The 18,592-nt window shown below is 42.4% G+C and overlaps 1 protein-coding gene across 1 annotated transcript; it reads right to left on the bottom strand.

Annotated features, from left to right (window-relative positions):
• Positions 1 to 869: 869 nt before the first annotated feature.
• On the bottom strand, positions 870 to 4,035 carry LOC109884192 (C-X-C chemokine receptor type 1). The gene is made up of 3 exons (XM_020476187.2): positions 3,481 to 4,035; positions 2,988 to 3,077; positions 870 to 2,338 (listed from the first exon to the last, which is right to left on the bottom strand). The coding sequence occupies exons 2-3, from the start codon at positions 2,992 to 2,994 to the stop codon at positions 1,266 to 1,268; spliced, it is 1,080 nt and encodes a 359-aa protein (XP_020331776.1). The 5' UTR covers positions 2,995 to 3,077; positions 3,481 to 4,035; the 3' UTR covers positions 870 to 1,265.
• Positions 4,036 to 18,592: the final 14,557 nt, after the last annotated feature.

An 18,592-nucleotide genomic window follows, 5' to 3' on the forward strand; every position in this document is an offset into this window, starting at 1 on the left:
AACTTAAACGTTAGCTTTTTTACATGTCACATATTGCACTTTTACTTCTCTAACACTTTGTTTTTGCATTATTTAAACCACATTGAACATGTTTCATTATTTATTTGAGGCTAAATTGATTTTTATTGATGTATTATATTAAGTTTTAAAAAGTGTTCATTCAGTATTGTTGTAATTGTCATTATTACAAATAAATTTAATAAAAATTGCCCGATTAATCACTATCGGCTTTTTTGGTCCTCGGAGTTGAAAGATCATAATCGGTCGACCTCTAGTGGGTAGTATATGGGGCTTTGGTGACAAAACGGATGGCACTGTGATAGACTGCATCCAATTTATTGAGTAGGGTATTGGAGCCTATTTTGTAAATGACATCGCCTGTCCACATCATCCAAACAGAAGACAGGTCCAATATCATAACTGTGACATACTCTAGGCAGCTTTCAAATAGTGGTGACCTCATTATGGCTGTCTTCACCAGCTAGCTAATCAGGAGGTCTATGGTGCAGTCAGAGCTGGTACCCCCATTCAGACCCATGTAATGACTGCCCTCTGCTGGTGAATGGGAGTAATAGTCATTTAGTAATAACAGAACATATGGGTAATAAACCGGCTGTAGGGCCTTCTTAATACCAAACACTAGAAGGGAGCCAATTATAGCCTTTCGAACCATGTATGGTGAGATAGCTTGCCTGAGATCTAAAATATATCTGCCCGCCCCTGACTAGAAGGTAACTTCTGGGGGGGGTTTTAACTCTTGAGTGTTGAAAGATTTGGAACTATTTAGTCACATCACAGTTGAGTTTACTGTGTCATTATTCCCTTTGAGGAAATGTGTCTGGTGTCTTATCAAGCAGCTTTGGACAAACAACAGCACAGGGTATTTATTACCTAATACAACAGACAACAGAGGGCATTATATACATGTACAGACACCAGGGGCAATAGTATATGGAGGGACATTAAAGATCACATACATACAGGATCTGAGTCTGCAGCCTGATAGTGCCAGCACATATGCAATGTCAGGCAAGGAATGTTAGGTTACAATATGTTACAAAGGGACAATCTTATAAGTTATTCAAAGCAGGGTTAGAGTCAATTCCAGTCAGTTCAGAAAGTGAACCAAATTTCGTTTTAAAAAATGTCCTCATTGAAAAGCATTGGAATTGGAATTTTAGAGTGCTTCTTGAATTGAGTGGAATTTAAATGGAATTGACCCCAACCCTGATTCCAAGTAATGTGGGGACAAACTATCAGATCAATCATAACAGTCCATTACCTTCTGAGGTCTGGGATGTGGACCTGCTAAATCGAGACGACGACCCCCTCTCTGGTCCTCGTGACTTCCTGACCAGGGCACCCAGGTTCCCCCTGAACTTCTCCCCCACGAAGGCATACAGCACTGGGTTAACAAAGCTGTGGCCCAGGGCCAGGCTGTGGGTGACCTGGAGGGCCAGGTCCACCCTGTTCCTCTTAGCACAGTCGAAGTGCACCAGCTTGGCCCTCATCAGGGTGTCGGCCATCACCGTCATGTGTAACGGCGTCCAGCACAGGAGGAAGGCGAACACCACGGCAATGATGACCCGCATGGCCCTGTGCTTCTGTAAGCCGCTCGTCTGCAGCAACCGGGCCACGGTGATGCTGTAGCACGCCACCATGATGACTAGTGGGAGCAGGAACCCTAGGATGTGGCGTAGGACGCGAGTAGCGAGCCGCCAGTGGGTGGCGCTGCTGACGTCGAAGTGCTCAGCACACCTCGTAGGACCACCGCTCTGGGGCGTGAAGGCGTCCTTGAAGAGGGCAGGGAGAGAGAGGGTGCCCCCCAAAGCCCAGATGAAGGTGCAGGCGTACCATCTGCAGGCCCTTCGGCGGCCCTTACGGGACTTGGCAGGGCGAACGATCACCAGGTAGCGGTCGACACTGATACACACCAGGAATAGGATGCTGATGTAGAAGCTAGCCTCCATAACCAGGCTGAGGAACTTACACAGGAAGTCACCAAAGATCCATCCGTGGAGCGTGGCAGCGGCCCAGAAGGGCAGGGTCAGAGCCAGCAGCCCGTCAGCTACAGTCAGGTGAAACAGGTAGATGTCGGATGGGGTTAGGGACTGTTGACTGAAGCTAATCACGAGCCACACAAGTAGGTTACCAGGAACAGCCAATAGGAAGATGGCGATGTGAAGGACACAAAGGAATATGACGGCACCGGGAGAAAGGGGCTGAGCTGCACAGGACAATGTGTTAAAGTTCAGGTCAAAGGATGTGATGTTGAAGTAATAGGAGTCATTGGCTGATTTATAGTCATAGTCTGGCTTATAATCATAGTCCAGGACCTCTGTTGGAGATGGGAAAACAGTAGTCAGTGGGGATCTTTTTATGATATGATCACCTAGTCTTATACTGTTATTCTACCTAAAGCTTCTTATACAGTCAACAGTACATTTCTTTCTATGGATCTATCCATCCCATCCTCCATCCATCCACCCACCCAAACCCATCCATCAACCCACCCACCCAAACTGATCCATCCATCCATCCACCCAAACCCATCCCATCCAAACTCATCCATCTATCCTCCCAAACTCATCCATCCATCCACCTAAACCCATCCATCCACCCAAACATCCAACAACACTCATCCATCCATCCACCCACTCAAAGCCATCCATCCACCCAGACCCATCCATCCACCCATCCATACTCATCCATCCATCCTCCCAAACTCATCCATCCATCCACCTAAACCCATCCATCCACCCAAACATCCACCCATACTCATCCATCCATCCACCCACTCAAACCCATCCATCCAAACCTATCCCTTCATCAATCCAAACCCATCCATCTACTCAAACCCATCGACCCACCCAAACTCATCCATCCATCCATCCATCCACCCACCCAAACCCATCCATCCATCCACCCACCCATCCATCCCTCCATCTGAATTGAATGAGTATTCTACAAACTATATAGGTTCTCACCTGTCATCTTTGCATCCAGCTCTATGTTAATGAAGAGAGATTGCCACTGTTTTAAAGATATCACAGCTGGGATGGAAGTGTCAAGACATCCTGTTAATTAAGAGAACAATGTTGTGTCACTGCACTTGAGTCATTTGTCAGCCTCAAATTCTGCCTCCTCAACGATTAGAAATGAAAACTCCACTTTTTCATTGAATTGATAAAAAGTGAAGTTTGACAGCAGTTTGGAACTTTTTAGGCAGTTTCTTTTTCTGTCAGCTGTTGGTGGATCTGAGAGCACATTACTAAATATAATACGGTAAGATAGAGACAGACAGAGAAAGACTAGCCTTTAACTTCTGATGCCCTTGTCTTTGTTGAGACATCTTCACTTAAAGACATCCTCCAGTGATTTTTTAAATCACTTTTGCAACTTGTTTTGTACATAATGTTTCTGCAACCGTATTTTACTGCAAAAAAAGAGCTTCTGGATATCAGGACAGCGATCACTCACCTCTGGTTAGACAAAGCTTTTTCTACAAGGAGGGCGCACAGTACATTCTCCAAACACCATCGTTATTTGCAAGAGGAAGCGACGCTGGTACAGAGGACAAAGGACCGGATGCCTGGTCAGGACCCGGATAAGGCGAGTGGGAAAGCTGCTGTCACCGTTAATACTACTCGCCAACGTGCAATCATTGGACAATAAATTAGACAATAAATAAAGTACAATCACGAATATCCTACCAACAGGTCTTCAAAAACGGTCATATCCTATGTTTCACGGAACCGTGGCTGAATGACGACATGGATATTCAGCTAGCAGGATATACTCTAAACTGGCAAGATAGACGTAAGACAGGGGGGGGGGGCGGTCTGTGCATATTTGTTAACAACAGCTGGTGCTGTCTAAGGAAGTCTAAGGAAGTCTCTAGATTTTGCTCGCCTGAAGTAGAGTATATTGTGATAAATTGCAAGCCACACTACTTGCCTAGAGAGTTTTAAGCTATAGTTTATGTGGCTGTTTTTTTACCACCACAGACAGATGCAGGCACTAAGACTGCACTCAGTCAGTTGTATACGGAAATAAGCAAACAGGAAACCGCTTACCCAGAGGTGGCGCTCCAGAGACTTTAATGCAGGGAAACTTAAATCAGTTCTACCAAATCTCTATCAACATATTAAATGTGCAACCAGAGGGGAAAAAATCTAGATCACCTGTACTCCACACACAGAGACACATACAAAGCTCTCCCTCACCCTCCATTTGGTAAATCTGACCTCAACTCTATCCCCCTAATTCCTGCTTACAAGCAAAACTTAAAGCAGGGAAGCACCAGTGACTCGGTCTATAAACAAGTGGTCAGATGAAGCAGATGCTAAACTACAGGACTGTTTTGCTATTGTAACAGGTATGGTTATGCCTCTAAAGAAATGTGTATTTAATGTTCAAGCATTCTTATTGGTTGGTTCAACTCTGATGACAATAAGGTGGGTTGTGATTGGCCCCGATTGCAGAGAGGGGGAGATCGCGGTCTCCCCAGTATGAGAATGTGATGCAATGGGTAGGTCACGTTCTGAATACTGTTTTCTATTTTACAATGTGTACAAGTTTGCTGTACGTTACTGATTTATACATGTGTGGGTATATGGTACCTGTTAGGGATTGAGGTGCCTTCTGGGATGTGCTTTGGCATATGATTGCTGTAAATAAGTGTGTTAGCTAGCATACACCGATGTATGAGAGCATCAGCTGTTCCGGGCAACTTTGTGATCATGTGATCATGCTCTCTGTAGCCGACGTGAGTAAGACCTTTAAACAGGTCAACATACACAAGGCTGCGTGGCCAGATACTTATTTTCCACCATAATTTGCAAATAAATTCATAAAAAATCCTACAATGTGATTTTCTGGATTTTTTCTCATTTTGTCTGTCATAGTTGAGGTGTACCTATGATGAAAATTATAGGCCTCTCTCATCTTTTTAAGTGGGAGAACTTGCAGAATTGGTGTCTGACTAAATACTTTTTTGCCCCACTGTACACATGGTTAGCAGATGTTAATGCGAGTGTTGCGAAATGCTTGTGCTTCTAGTTCTGACAATGCAGTAATAATCAACGAGTAATCTAACCTAACAATTTCACAACTACCTTATACACACACATTGTAAAGGGATGAAGAATATGTACAGAAAAATATATGAATGATTGATGGTACAGAATGGCATAGGCAAGATGCAGTAGATGGTGTCGAGTACATGATGCTCTCATGCATAAAGATGGCAAGATGCTGTAGATGATATAGAGTACAGTATATACATATGAGATGAGTAATGTAGGGTATGTAAACATTATATTAAGTGGCATTGTTTAAAGTGGCTACTGATACATTTTTTACATCAATTTTTCCATTATTAAAGTGGCTGGAGTTGAGTCAGTATGTTGGTAGCAGCCACTCAATGTTAGTGGTGACTGTTTAAAACCTCTTGAGACTAGGGGGCAGTATTTTGATGTTTGAATGAAAAACGTACCCAAACAGGCCCAGAAGCTAGAATATGCATATAATTGTCAGATTAGGATAGAAAACACTCTAAAGTTTCCAAAACTGTCAAAATATTGTCTGTGAGTATAACAGAACTGATATTGCAGGCGAAAACCTGAGGAAAATCCAACCAGGAAGTGCTGTTTTTCTGAAACCTCCCTGTTCCATTGCATGCCTTCCCTCCATTTAAAGGGATATCAACCATATTCCTTACCCTGTGGCTTCCACATGGTGTGAACAGTCTTTAGACATCGTTTCAGGCTTTTATTCTGAAAAATGAGCGAGAATGATCACATCGCGTCAGTGGATAGCTGTGTCCCCCCCAGAGTTTTGCATGCGTGAGTGTTACGCCTCTGAAAAAGTGGAGAAATAATCACGAGAGTGATACGGTCTTGTTTTCTCAATAATAACTTTTAGTGCAATGAGAAAAGACCACGATTTCCCCGGGAACTTGAGTGGAGACCAGAGCAATCGATCTTAGGCTCATAGATTAAGAGCATTTGGTAGATCACAGATTAACATTTTTACCCTTCCATTAGGCACCACAAAATAAAGTATACAATATAACGGTTACACATTCCTCTCACAATTCGTACCCTTTGTACGCTTGACGGATTTTAACTTTAACACAATTATATGAATGTTATCAATCTCTATCAACTAATACTGAGTGCATGATCTTTTTAACCTTAGATGTTTTAAGATCCTGACATACTATGAACTTACTAATACTTTTTAATGTATAACAGGCTATGAATATTTCCTTTAACCTGTCACATGAGCAGCTTGGAGCAGACCTTTTCTCTCTCTCTTCTATTGAAGAAGCTACAGTCCGGTTGAAATATTATCGATTATTTATTGTAAAAACAACCTGAGGATTGATTGTAAAAAACGTTTGACACGTTTCTACGAACTTTACAGATACTATTTGGAATTTTCGTCTGCCCGTCGTGACCTGCACGAGCCTGTGGATTACTGAACAAAACGCGGCAACCAGAGGTTTTTGGGTATAAAAATAATCTTTATGGAACAAAACGAACATTTGTTGTGTAACTGGGAGTCTCGTGAGTGCAAACATCCGAAGATCATCAAAGGTAAGCAATTAATTTGATTGCTTTTCTGACTTTCGTGACCAATCTACTTTGCTACTTTGCGGCCTTCCTGTGACATTGGGTGGTGTAGGTGTCCTGGAGGGCAGGTAGTTTGCCCCCCCCGTGATGCGTTGTGCAGACCTCACTACCTTCTGGAGAGCATTACGGTTGTGGGCAGAGCAGGTGCCGTACCAGGTGGTGATACAGCCAGACAGGATGCTCTTGATCGTGCATCTGTAAAAGTTTGTGAGTGCTTTTGGCGACAAGCCAAATTTCTTCAGCCTCCTGAGGTTGAAGAGGCGCTGCTGCGCCTTCTTCACCACGCTGTCTTTGTGGGTGGACCAATTCAGTTTGTCCGTGATGTGTACGCCGAGGAACTTAAAACTTTCTACCCTGTCCACTACTGTCCCGTCGATGTGGATAGGGGGGTGCTCCCTCTGCTGTTTCCTGAAGTCCACAATAATCTCCTTTGTTTTGTTGACGTTGAGTGTGAGGTTATTTTCCTGACACCACACTCTGAGGGCCCTCACCTCCTCCCTGTAGGCCGTCTCGTCGTTGTTGGTAATCAAGCCTACAACTGTAATGTCGTCTGCATACTTGATGATTGAGTTGGAGGCGTGCATGGCCATGCAGTCGTGGGTGAACAGGGAGTACAGGAGAGGGCTCAGAATGCACCCTTGTGGGGCCCCAGTGTTAAGGATCAGCGGGGTGGAGATGTTGTTTCCTACCCTCACCACCTGGAGGCGGCCCGTCAGGAAGTCCAGTACCCAGTTGCCCAGGGTCTCGAGCTTGATGACGAGTTTGGAGGGTACTATGGTCTTAAATGCTGAGCTGTAGTCGATGAACAGCATTCTCACATAGGTATTCCTCTTGTCCAGATGGGTTAGGGCAGTGTGCAGTGTGGTTGCGATTGCGTCGTCTGTTGACCTATTGGGGCGGTAAGCAAATTGGAGTGGGTCTAGGGTGTCAGGTAGGGTGGAGGTGATATGATCCTTGACTAGTCTCTCAAAGCACTTCATGATGACGGAAGTGAGTGCTACGGGGCGGTGCGGTGGTTCTTTAGCTCAGTTACCTTAGCTTTCTTGGGAACAGGAACAATGGTGGCCCTCTTGAAGCATGTTTGATTGAATATGTCCGTAAACACACCAGCCAGCTGGTCTGCGCATGCTCTGAGGACGCGGCTGGGGATGCTATCTGGGCCTTGCGAGGGTTAACACGTTTAAATGTTTTACTCACATCGGCTGCAGTGAAAGAGTCCCCAGGTTTTGGTAGCGGGCCGTGTCAGTGGCACTGTATTGTCCTCAAAGCGGGCAAAGAAGTTGTTTAATCTGTCTGGGAGCAAGACATCCTGCAGCGGGAGGTCTATATTTCCTGAGAGGCTTGATTACGTCGTGGTCTCTTGGAGGTTAGTGAACCGTTGAGGATCCAATGGCCATTATCCGGTAAACAAAAGTTAAAAAAATTGGTTTTGCTATAAGTATGTTTGGAGAGCTGCTTCGTAGCTGTGGAGAGTCCTTGAAAAAGAAAATTGAATGGTTGTTGTGAGTACCTAAGAATTTCTTACGTTTTATATGGATTCTGTGCGTATATGAAAATATGATAACTTGTATGTGTGTATAATCGATTACTAGAGATTTGATAAAGTAATGCTGGGAATATAATTAGATACAATTTAAACCACCCATGCGTACGTAGGTTTTGAGTTGGTATCTAATGGATCATTTGATAAAGATGAGGTTTAAGCACTATTAAACTGTCTACAAAGTCTGGGAAATTGTGCTCTAGAAACGGATTGGAGTGTGTCCACTTTTGGTTATCTTACCCTAACGATGTAACTATAAAACGCTTATTGGATTTTCTCCATCTGGGTACTACATTTGAAATAAAACTGCGCTTAAGGCCTGTAAATGTGTTTTATTTTTTTCTTCCCAGTATGGGAGGAGTTGCTGGATTTATTGAATAAACATTTTCCATAAAGTTAGAGTGAATTAAGAAGGAATCTCAACGTAATTTGTCATACAAAGCCTCCATACAAAGGGTATCCATCAAACTATTTATCATTGCGTGATTAATGTGATGTAGTGAAGTAATTGAAATACGTTGCATGAGAAAACACAATCTAGTTTTATTAAAAAGCGCAAATTCTGTTTCCTAGTCAATGAATGTCGATCTAACGCTTTGACTGCTAATCTATTCATTTGGCATGTGAGATTCATCGCTGGAGAAACGCTTGGAACTTTAATTAGGGCCATTATCTGGGAATTTTGTCATTATTATGTGCTTGATTTTACGACTACAGACATTTCTAAATTGGGTTATTTGCGGGGTTTCTTCGTCATTTCAATAGCATTGGGTATATGGTATTGACTAATATCTGGGTTTCTGATTGTAATTCAACTATTGGTATGTTTTGCCTGGAAAGATACGACCGCCAGTGTTTGTAAACTTCTTATGGCTGCAGGGGCAGTATTGAGTAGCTTGGATGAAAGGTGCCCAGAGTAAATGGCCTGCTCCTCAGTCTGTTGCTAATATATGCATATTAGTATTGGATAGAAAACACTCTGAAGTTTCTAAAACGGTTTGAATGATGTCTGTGAGTATAACAGAACTCATATGGCAGGCAAAAACCTGAGAAGAAATCCAAACAGGAAGTGAGAAATCTGAGGTTGGTATATTTTCAACCCAGGCCCTATTGAATTCACATTGAGATATGAATGAAGTTGCACTTCCTAGGGCTTCCACTAGATGTCAACCGTGTTTAGAAACTTGAATGAGGCTTCTGCTGTGTTTTGGGACTGAATAAGAGCTAAAGAGTCAGCTTACTGGCAGAGAGCCATTTCCTGGTCATGCGCATTCCACATGATATCGACTTGTGTTTCGTTGCTTCTGTAAACACAAAGATATTCTCCGGTTGGAACTTTATTGAAGATTTATGATTAAAAAAATCCTAATGATTGATTCTATACCTAGTTTGAAATGTTTCTTCAACCTGTAATATAACTTTTTGAAGTTTTTCTCCAAAGTTTTTGTCCAAACACACGGGCGTTTGGATATGTGTTCCTAACGCTAACAAAAGCAGCTACTTGGACATAAATAATGGACATTTTCGAACAAATCAAGCATTTATTGTGGAACTGCGATTCCTGGGAGTGCATTCAAATTATCATGTCATTTCTGGTTTCTGTTGACTCCAACATGGCGGATAATTTGATTAATTTTCTGACACAGCGGTTGCATTTAGGAGAGGTATATCTATAATTCCATGTGTATAACTTGTATTATCATCTACATTTATGATGAGTATTTCTGTTCAATCGATGTGGCTATGCAAAATCACTGGATGTTTTTGGAACTAGTGAACGTAACGCTCCAATGTAAACTCAGATTTTTTTATATAAATATGAACTTTATCAAACAAAACATACATGTATTGTGTAACATGAAGTCCTATGAGTGTCATCTGATGAAGATCATCAAAGGTTAGTGATTCATGTGTTTTTCTGTGGCTTGGTGGTGATCTACCATAATCATTTGTGGTGCTTTCGCTATAAAGCCTATTTGAAATCGGACACCTGGGTGGGATTAACAACAAGATTACCTTTAAAACGGTATAAGATACATGTACGTTTGAGGAATTTTAATTTTGAGATTTCTGTTGTTTTGAATTTGGAGCCCTGCACTTTCACTGGCTGTTGTCATATCATCCCGTTAACGGGATTGCAGCCCTAAGACATTTTCAGATATAAACTGAACGTTTTAGTAGCTTGCTTAGTTTATATTCAAGGATAAATAGCGAGCCGATTTCGAGGTAATACGTTGTCTGTTGTCTAAATAGTCTGCTGGAATAACATATTGAGAATGGAGTCGAATATTTTTGCCTACTGGTAAGAATATGTGAGTTCGTTGTGCTCGCTGGGCTATATTTGGTGGTAAGGGATTCAGGTCTGAATAGTTGAATCGTAAACGTTTTGTGATAGTTTCTGATTATTGTTTCTTGGTTTTATTGTTTAGGTAACACCGGTGAATTTGAGCAGGAAGTTAATGTATTCTAACCTTATAATCTGTTTCCATTACGTGGAACAATGTCTGGTCATTAAAGTGGATTACAGTTAGATTTTATTTTTATTTTTGCAGGGACAGTGCACATTAATCACAGTTGTGTGTTTCTAATGGCAGGGTATTGCAGACATGGGAAGCTCTCACAGAGGAAGCAGATTTACTAAATTTACTAAACCCTAACCCTAACCCTAAACTATACAGTCACCTCTCATGGCAGACCTTGTGGATCTGCTGCCATAACTTTTGGGTTTTCTGTTGAACAAAAGTACTGAGTGGAGGGGGAGCCAGGCCATTTAGAATCTTGAATAGAAGACCGGCGTCAGTGTATTGCACAAGATTTTTCCAATTCAGGAGCTTATGCTTTCTGTAACAGTGATGAGGGCTATTGGGCTTCCTATCAAGCACTTTGAGAGCCTGTTTGCAGACAGACTGAATGGGTTTTAATGTTGTAAAGCAAGCTTGGGCCCAACTAGTCAAGTAGTATGTTAAGTGGGGGACTATCATAGATTTGAAGTACAGTTTTGTTACCTCTGTAGTCAAACAATTTCATATGTTTTGGAAATTTGCTAGGTTGAATTTGGTTATTTGAGTTACCCTTTTCATTTGCTTTTTAAAAGAGTGTATGGAATCAAGTATGATGCCAAGGTCCTTAAAATCAGATACCACCTGGAGCTTTTCCCCTGACACATAGACATCTGGCTCAGTGGCATCAGTTGTCCTCTTTGTGAGGAACATGCAGACTGTTTTTTTGTTGCATTTAGATGCAAACATGAGTCCCTGAGCAACTTTGTCACCTGGACCATTCCAGTAGTGGGTTCTTGTGTAGCTTGTTTGCTATTTGCATGCATATATCACTGACATCTGCATACATTGGAACTTCAGACCCTGTACAGACAGAAGGAAGATCATTAATGTACCAGCTGAACAGTATTGACCTTTGGGGCATGCCAACATTGTAGCTTAGAGTGTAAAAAGTTCGTTTTGACTATTACACTGATGAGACAGCACTAACCTTTTTAAAGGTTTTAGATTTGATAAACAACAGGTTCGTTTTTACTAACTTTATGCAACAGGTTGAAATGATTAGATTGCTGGAAAGGGGTTTGTTTATTGTTTACTTTAGGTGTAATTTTCACTTATTTAAACACTGTATTATCTGATGTGTTTTGAGTACTGATGGAAGTCACCTACACGTAGGGGAACATGTCTCAAACAACTTTTTATTAAATGCCTGGGATTAAATATCACTAATTCCTTACGCTGAGAAATGTACTACATTTGCGACAGAAGAAATGTTACATTTAGAGGGGTAACAGGAACAATCTAAGGAAAAACTTCTTTCACATATTTGTTGGACATTGGTCTAGTAACAATACCAGGATAATTGTATCTAAGGGTAGCGAATGCTGTATTAAGCTTACATAAACATTGAGGTAGATTTAAACCCATTGATTAATGATTCATGATTTGAGGCAGTACAGTGGATTTATCATTATTATCAGGTTTTGTTTGTAGTTGAAACTTTTGGGTTGCTGAATCGGTGTAGTATAATGAATGCTAACGAAGTGTTTTGTGTTTTTTTCTAGGAAAATGGGGGTTTCGTTGTCTCTCTTTGAAATGTTTCCTGGGGCTATAATCTTGGGGAGAGTGAGTGAGATTGAGGCCGTAACCTACCAAAGAAATAAGGACTGGCAAGATTTGGTTTGTTTTTACCATAAGGTTTGCAAATACCCACACACAACACATTTGTTATGACTATTTGTTGGTGTTTTTAAAATACTATGTTTGATTTGTGTGTTCCATGTCTTTTGAGTTTAGTGAGTTTTCCTGTTGTCAAGGGGCACACATGGAATTTGTAAAAAAAAATAAAAAATCTGAGTTTTAATTAAACGTGAATTATTTTGATAAAGGAATGTACTGGAAACCTGGGCTACAACACGTATGAACTGTTTGGCTGTTCATTCATTTGTCTAATATAGTAAGAAACACTTCTCTGAAGGGTTTGTATGACCTCTGACCTCTGTCATGACTTTCCATTGTGGTTTGATCACCCTCATTGGAAAGCCATTTGGATAATGAATGTAAGGTAATTTTAGAATATGGATTTCAAGGTAATTTGTAATATTGATAATTATGATGACGTTTATAGTTATAGTTTGTCATTTGAAATGTTTTATTTTTTGACCAGTAGTGTTTGTTTTTCTTTACAAATTACTCTCATGGAGAGTTATGTCTTAAAAACGGGGAGGATTCAGTCCTATGAGGATTTGGATTGACGTTTACACACCTTGAGGAGTGTATGGAGTGATATGAGAAGGAGTGTATTGTTGTGGTGTTTGTTCTGTTCTATTCCCGATGGGTTATAGGTCTAACTTCCTGATCCTGTGGTTCTGCGATGAAGTTGACAGTGTGTTGGGGAGTATAAGCCAATTGGAAAGAATAGTTTCAATAGAATGTGTTGTTATTCTCTTTGACATATGTTTCGACATTTGTAATAAGAATCCAGGCAGTTAGAAAAGCTAACAGAAATTTGCATCTTGTAGTACAAACTCAAAAACGTTCTGGGACACTGTAAAGTCCATGGAGAATAAGAGCACCTCCTCCCAGCTGCCCTCTGCTCTGAGGCTAGGAAACACTGTCACTACCGATAAATACACTACAATTGAGAATTTCAATACGCATTTCTCTATGGCTGGACATGCTTTCCACCTGGCTACCCTCACCCCGGTCAACTGCCCGGCACCCTCCATAGCAACCCGCCCAAGCCCCAACCATTTCTCCTTCACCCAAATCCAGATAGCTGATGTTCTGAAAGAGCTGCAAAATCTGGACCCCTACAAATCAGCCGGGCTAGACAATCTGGACCCTCTCTTTCTAAAATTATCTGCCGAAATTGTTGCACCCCTATTACTAGCCTGTTCAACCTCTCTTTCGTATCGTCTGAGATTCCCAAAGATTGGAAAGCTGCCGCGGTCATCCCCCTCTTCAAAGGGGGAGACACTCTAGACCCAAACTGCTACAGACCTATATCTATCCTACCATACCTTTCTAAGGTCTTCGAAAGCCAAGTTAACAAACAGATTACCAACCATTTAGAATCCCACCGTACATTCTCCGCTATGCAATCTGGTTTCAGAGCTGGTCATGGGTGCACCTCAGCCACGCTCAAGGTCATAAACGATATCATAACTGCCATCGATAAGAGACATTACTGTGCAGCTGTATTCATTGACCTGGCCAAGGCTTTCGCCTCTGTCAATCACCACATTCTTATTGGCAGACTAAACAGCCTTGGTTTCTCAAATGACTGCCTCGCCTGGTTCACCAACTACCTCTCTGACAGAGTTCAGTGTGTCAAATCGGAGGGCCTGTTGTGCGGATCTCTGGCAGTCTCTATGGGGGTGCCACAGGGTTCAATTCTCGGGCCGACTCTCTTCTCTGTATACGTCAATGATGTCGCTCTTGCTGCTGGTGATTCTCTGATCCACCTCTACGCAGACGACACATTTTTTATACCTCTGGCCCTTCTTTGGACACTGTGTTAACAAACCTCCAGACGAGCTCCAATGCCATACAACTCTCCTTCCGTGGCCTTTAACTGCTCTTAAATGCAAGTAAAACCATATGCATGCTCTTCAAACGATCGCTGCCCACACCTGCCCGCCCTCCCAGCATCACTACCCTGGACGGTTCTGACTTAGAATATGTGGACAACTACAAATAATTAGGTGTCTGGTTAGAGTGTCAACTCTCCTTCCAGACTCACATTAAGCATCTCCAATCCAAAATTAAATCTAGAATTGGCTTCATATATCTTAACAAAGTATCCTTCACCCATGCTGCCAAACTTACCCTCGTAAAACTGACTATCCTACCGATCCTCGACTTCGGCAATGTCATTTACAAAATAGCCTCCAACACTCTACTCAACAAATTGGATGTAATCTATTTCAGTGCCATCCGTTTTGTCACCAAAGCCCCATTTCTAGCCACCACTGCGACCTGTATGCTCTCGTTGGCTGGCCATTGCTTCATATTCCAAACCCACTGGCTCCAGGTCATCTATAAGTCTTTGCTAGGTAAAGCCCGCCTTATCTCATCTCACTGGTCACCATAGCAGCACCCACCCATAGCACACGCTCCAGCAGGTATATTTCACTGGTCATCGCCAAATCCAACTCCTGCTTTGGCCGCCTTTCCTTCCAGTTCTCTGCTGCCAATGACTGGAACGAATTGCAAAAATCATTGAAGCTGGAGTCTTATATCTCCCTCACTAACTTTAAGCATCAGCTGTCAGAGCAGCTTACCGATCATTGCACCTATACACAGCCATACGGTAAAAAGCCCACCAAACTGGATAATGCCTCTCTGGGGGGGATGTTGAGAACCGAGCCTTCTCCTATACATAGGCTGAAGGACCCTTGCTGCTCCTGCTTAAAACCACACTTTTCATGTTTACAGCTCATTGGTCAAGCCTGACCAGTAACAGAATCAAAACATTACATCACATACAGTCACACATATGCTCTCTCTCTCTCTCTCTCTCTCTCTCTCTCGCTCTCTCTCTCTCTGTCGCTCTCTTTCTCTCTGCCGCTCTTTCTCTCTCTCTCTTTCTCTCTCTCTCTCTCTCTCTCTCTCTCTCTCTCTCTCTCTCTCTCTCTCTTTCTCTCTCTCACACACACACACACACACACACTGCTATTCCTTGTGCTATGCTCACCAAGGTATAACAGTGTTTGGAATGAGGCCTATAAAACACATCTGTCCAATCCCTGGAGTAAGATCAGGTTCATAATGAGGTTGCTATGCAGTAGTTATGGAGTAGTATATCTGTAGGTCTGTCAGTCTCTCTGGGGGACTGGTTCAATGCCAGAACACCACTCATACAGAGAAGAACCAACTTTTCTATCATGTTTATTTGCTCTAACGTTCAATGTGATAATCATTCATAATGAAACTGTACGTTGACTACAGTAGCTGAGAACAAGCATCTGTGCTAGTTGAAGAGGAATATGGAGCAGCTGGCAGAGAGTACCATGTGTGAAATCGGTGTCTCACACACACATCTTCTCATGTTTATCCACACACACACACACACTCACAGAGGGAGAGACACAGAGAGACCCAGAGAGATATCTACTCATGTTCAGCCACACACCGTACTCATGTTTTTCTGACAGCCTGTTGTGCTGGGAGCATGTCACACATACGCACACACACACACACACACACACACATCTGGCACTCTGCTTAGGTGATTTACATTTTAAAATCTGTTCCTAAGTATTCCCACTCATAATAGATGTTATCGTATACAAATTTAAGCAAGGTTTAAAATGACTATGTTTTAGTCAAATATGATATCTGTTTGGGTCAATTTGCAGTCCACAAATTATTTGTAATTGTGTTCTGGCCCCCTGACCATCCGCTCAAGAAAAATTTGTCCCGAAGCTGAATCTAGTTGATGATCCTGCCCTAGAGGCCGGAGTGTGTTTGATCTGTCAGCAGGCTGTCCAGGGCTGATGACATGCTTGAGGCCACCCAAAGACCTTGGCTGTCACGCTCTGACCTGAGATATCTCTGTTTTCTTTATATTTGGGTTAGGTCAGGGTGTGACTAGGGTGAGTGCGCTAGTTTTTGTATTGTCCAGGGTTTTTGTATGTCTAGGGGTTTTGTAGGTCTAGGTCATTTGTATGTCTATGGTGGCCTGAGATGGTTCCCAATAAGAGGCAGCTGTTTATCATTGTCTCTGATTGGGGATCATATTTAGGTAGCCATTTTCCCTTTTGTGTTCGTGGGTTCTTGTCTATGTGTAGTTGCCTGTCATCAGTCATTTGTATAGCTTCACGTGTCATTTTATTATTTTGGTTAGTTTGTTCAGTGTTCATTCTTAATATAATAAAGAATGTATGCATACCACGCCTTGGTCTCCTTTGTACGACTAACGTGACCTTGGCACCTTGGGAAAGAACATGGTGGGTTCATATTTCTGTGTTTTTTTAGGTGTGTTTGTGAGTACCGGTATGTGTAAAATTAGTACGGCTTGCGTCACAAATCTTATCATCGCCTAATTCTGAATTTCCAATTAGTTCCACAGTTAATCTTGAAAATGTGTCCAAGTAAATTTTGGCACTGCTCAATTGCATTTTCCATCTTTTGTAGCCATAAGCAAGTGAAATGGCCACAGAAACAGACTATTCTTCCAGGCTGTTAGTTTAACATCTTCCTAAAGCTCCCTTCAAGCTACGATATGTACGTTTTGGGGCAACCCAACCATAATTCACATGGAAATGTTAGTTTTAGATCTGTCATTATGAAAGTAAATCTAAGAAGCGGTAGGTCTGTTCTATGTGCACTACTTTCAATGCTTCCCATTCCTAAGTTTAGTTATTTGTGTCTTTTAATTCTGGTTTTGTACAATAGCTTGAAAAATAGTTTTGGAAAATATATTAGGTGAACTATTAGAATTTTAGCAACCAGGAAATGGCAGAGCATCTCTAAGGCCCTTGGGGAGCATGTAGGTGATGAGTGCTGCATTGTTGTGTTGGAGTTAGGAACCTCTCTGTCAGCGGGAATCATCCCTCTCCCAGGGGGCCCCTATCTGATAATTATTTTGGTCAGGGGTCAGGCCCAGGAATTTGTCATGGATGTATTACACAATGGCCGCTACAGGACTGTGTGTGAGGTAGAGGTGGAATACTCCGGAATACACAGCGAAACTGTGGCCACCTGCTCCAAACCTGTAGTGTTGGACTAGAAGTCTTGTACAGGGATGAGAGAGATACAGATTATTTTTAAAGGATGACAAGAAAGCTTTTGTTTGTCTCTTGCCCCCCCCCTCTCTCTCCTTCCCCACTCTCCCCCCCTCCCCCCTCTGTCTCTCTCTGTCTCTCGTACTCTCTTGCGTGTTTCTCACTCTGAGATGTTTTGACAGATGTGCAAGGTGGAGAGGGAGGATGAGGCTGTGCTTTCTCTACAAATCCCCTTTTATTCAATATACACACAACGCTGTTCTGGAGTAAAGCTAGAGGATATGCCTTTGTTGTTATTGAAAGCCCACCACAGGAGGTTGGTGGCATCTTAATTGGGGAGGACGGGCTCGTGGTAATGACTGGAGCGGAATAGGTGGAAATACATCAAACACATGGTTTCCATGGTTTCCAGGTGTTTGATGCCATTGCATTTTCTCTGTTCCGGTCATTATTACGATCGTTCTCCCCTCAGCAGCCTCCACTGAAGGCCACCTCTCCATTTGATTTGTCACAGACATTTGTTTTGTTTCTTTCCAATTTTATCTGCAGTCCTGAAGTTATTCCTGACACTCTGAAAGAAACTAATAGTTTAGTTTTTAACAACTTAGAAAAGGCATTCTTCCCTGAGGACAGACCCTCAACTCCATACCCAAAACAGTTCTTTAACTGTGCTAAGGTTACCTTTCTGAGTTTGCGTTAACACTGAAAACCATTCAGTCAAACACTTAGAGGTACAAGTACCTTCAGCCCTAGTGCACTATGACCCTAAGGTCAAACTTAACTGTCTTTAGGATCATATCTGCACCTTGGGGTTAGCTACGGCTATTAGGTAGCCGTGGCAACCTGAGACATGACCTGGGTGTGTGGGAAGGTCATAGGTGAGGGTCAAGCTAGTGTTACAAGTGGACATTTGAGGACAGCGGAGATTGACATGGGGATATCCTGTGGTGGCTCGGGGCTGTGTGATCATCCCAAGGGGAGGAGAGAAAAGAAAGAGCATGAAAGAGAGAGAGAATAGAAGAGATGGGTGAAGGAGGACAGGAATAGGGTGTATTGAGGAAGACGAAGGGAAAGGTGTAGCCAATTAAGAAAGAGAAGGAGAGACAGGAAGAGAGAGGAGATTATTTGAAGAGGGATGAGGAGAAGGAGATGGAGATACAGGAAGAGAGTGGAGGTTATGTG

Source organism: Oncorhynchus kisutch, linkage group LG16 (genome assembly GCF_002021735.2).
Source record: "Oncorhynchus kisutch isolate 150728-3 linkage group LG16, Okis_V2, whole genome shotgun sequence".
Lineage (NCBI taxonomy): Eukaryota > Metazoa > Chordata > Actinopteri > Salmoniformes > Salmonidae > Oncorhynchus > Oncorhynchus kisutch.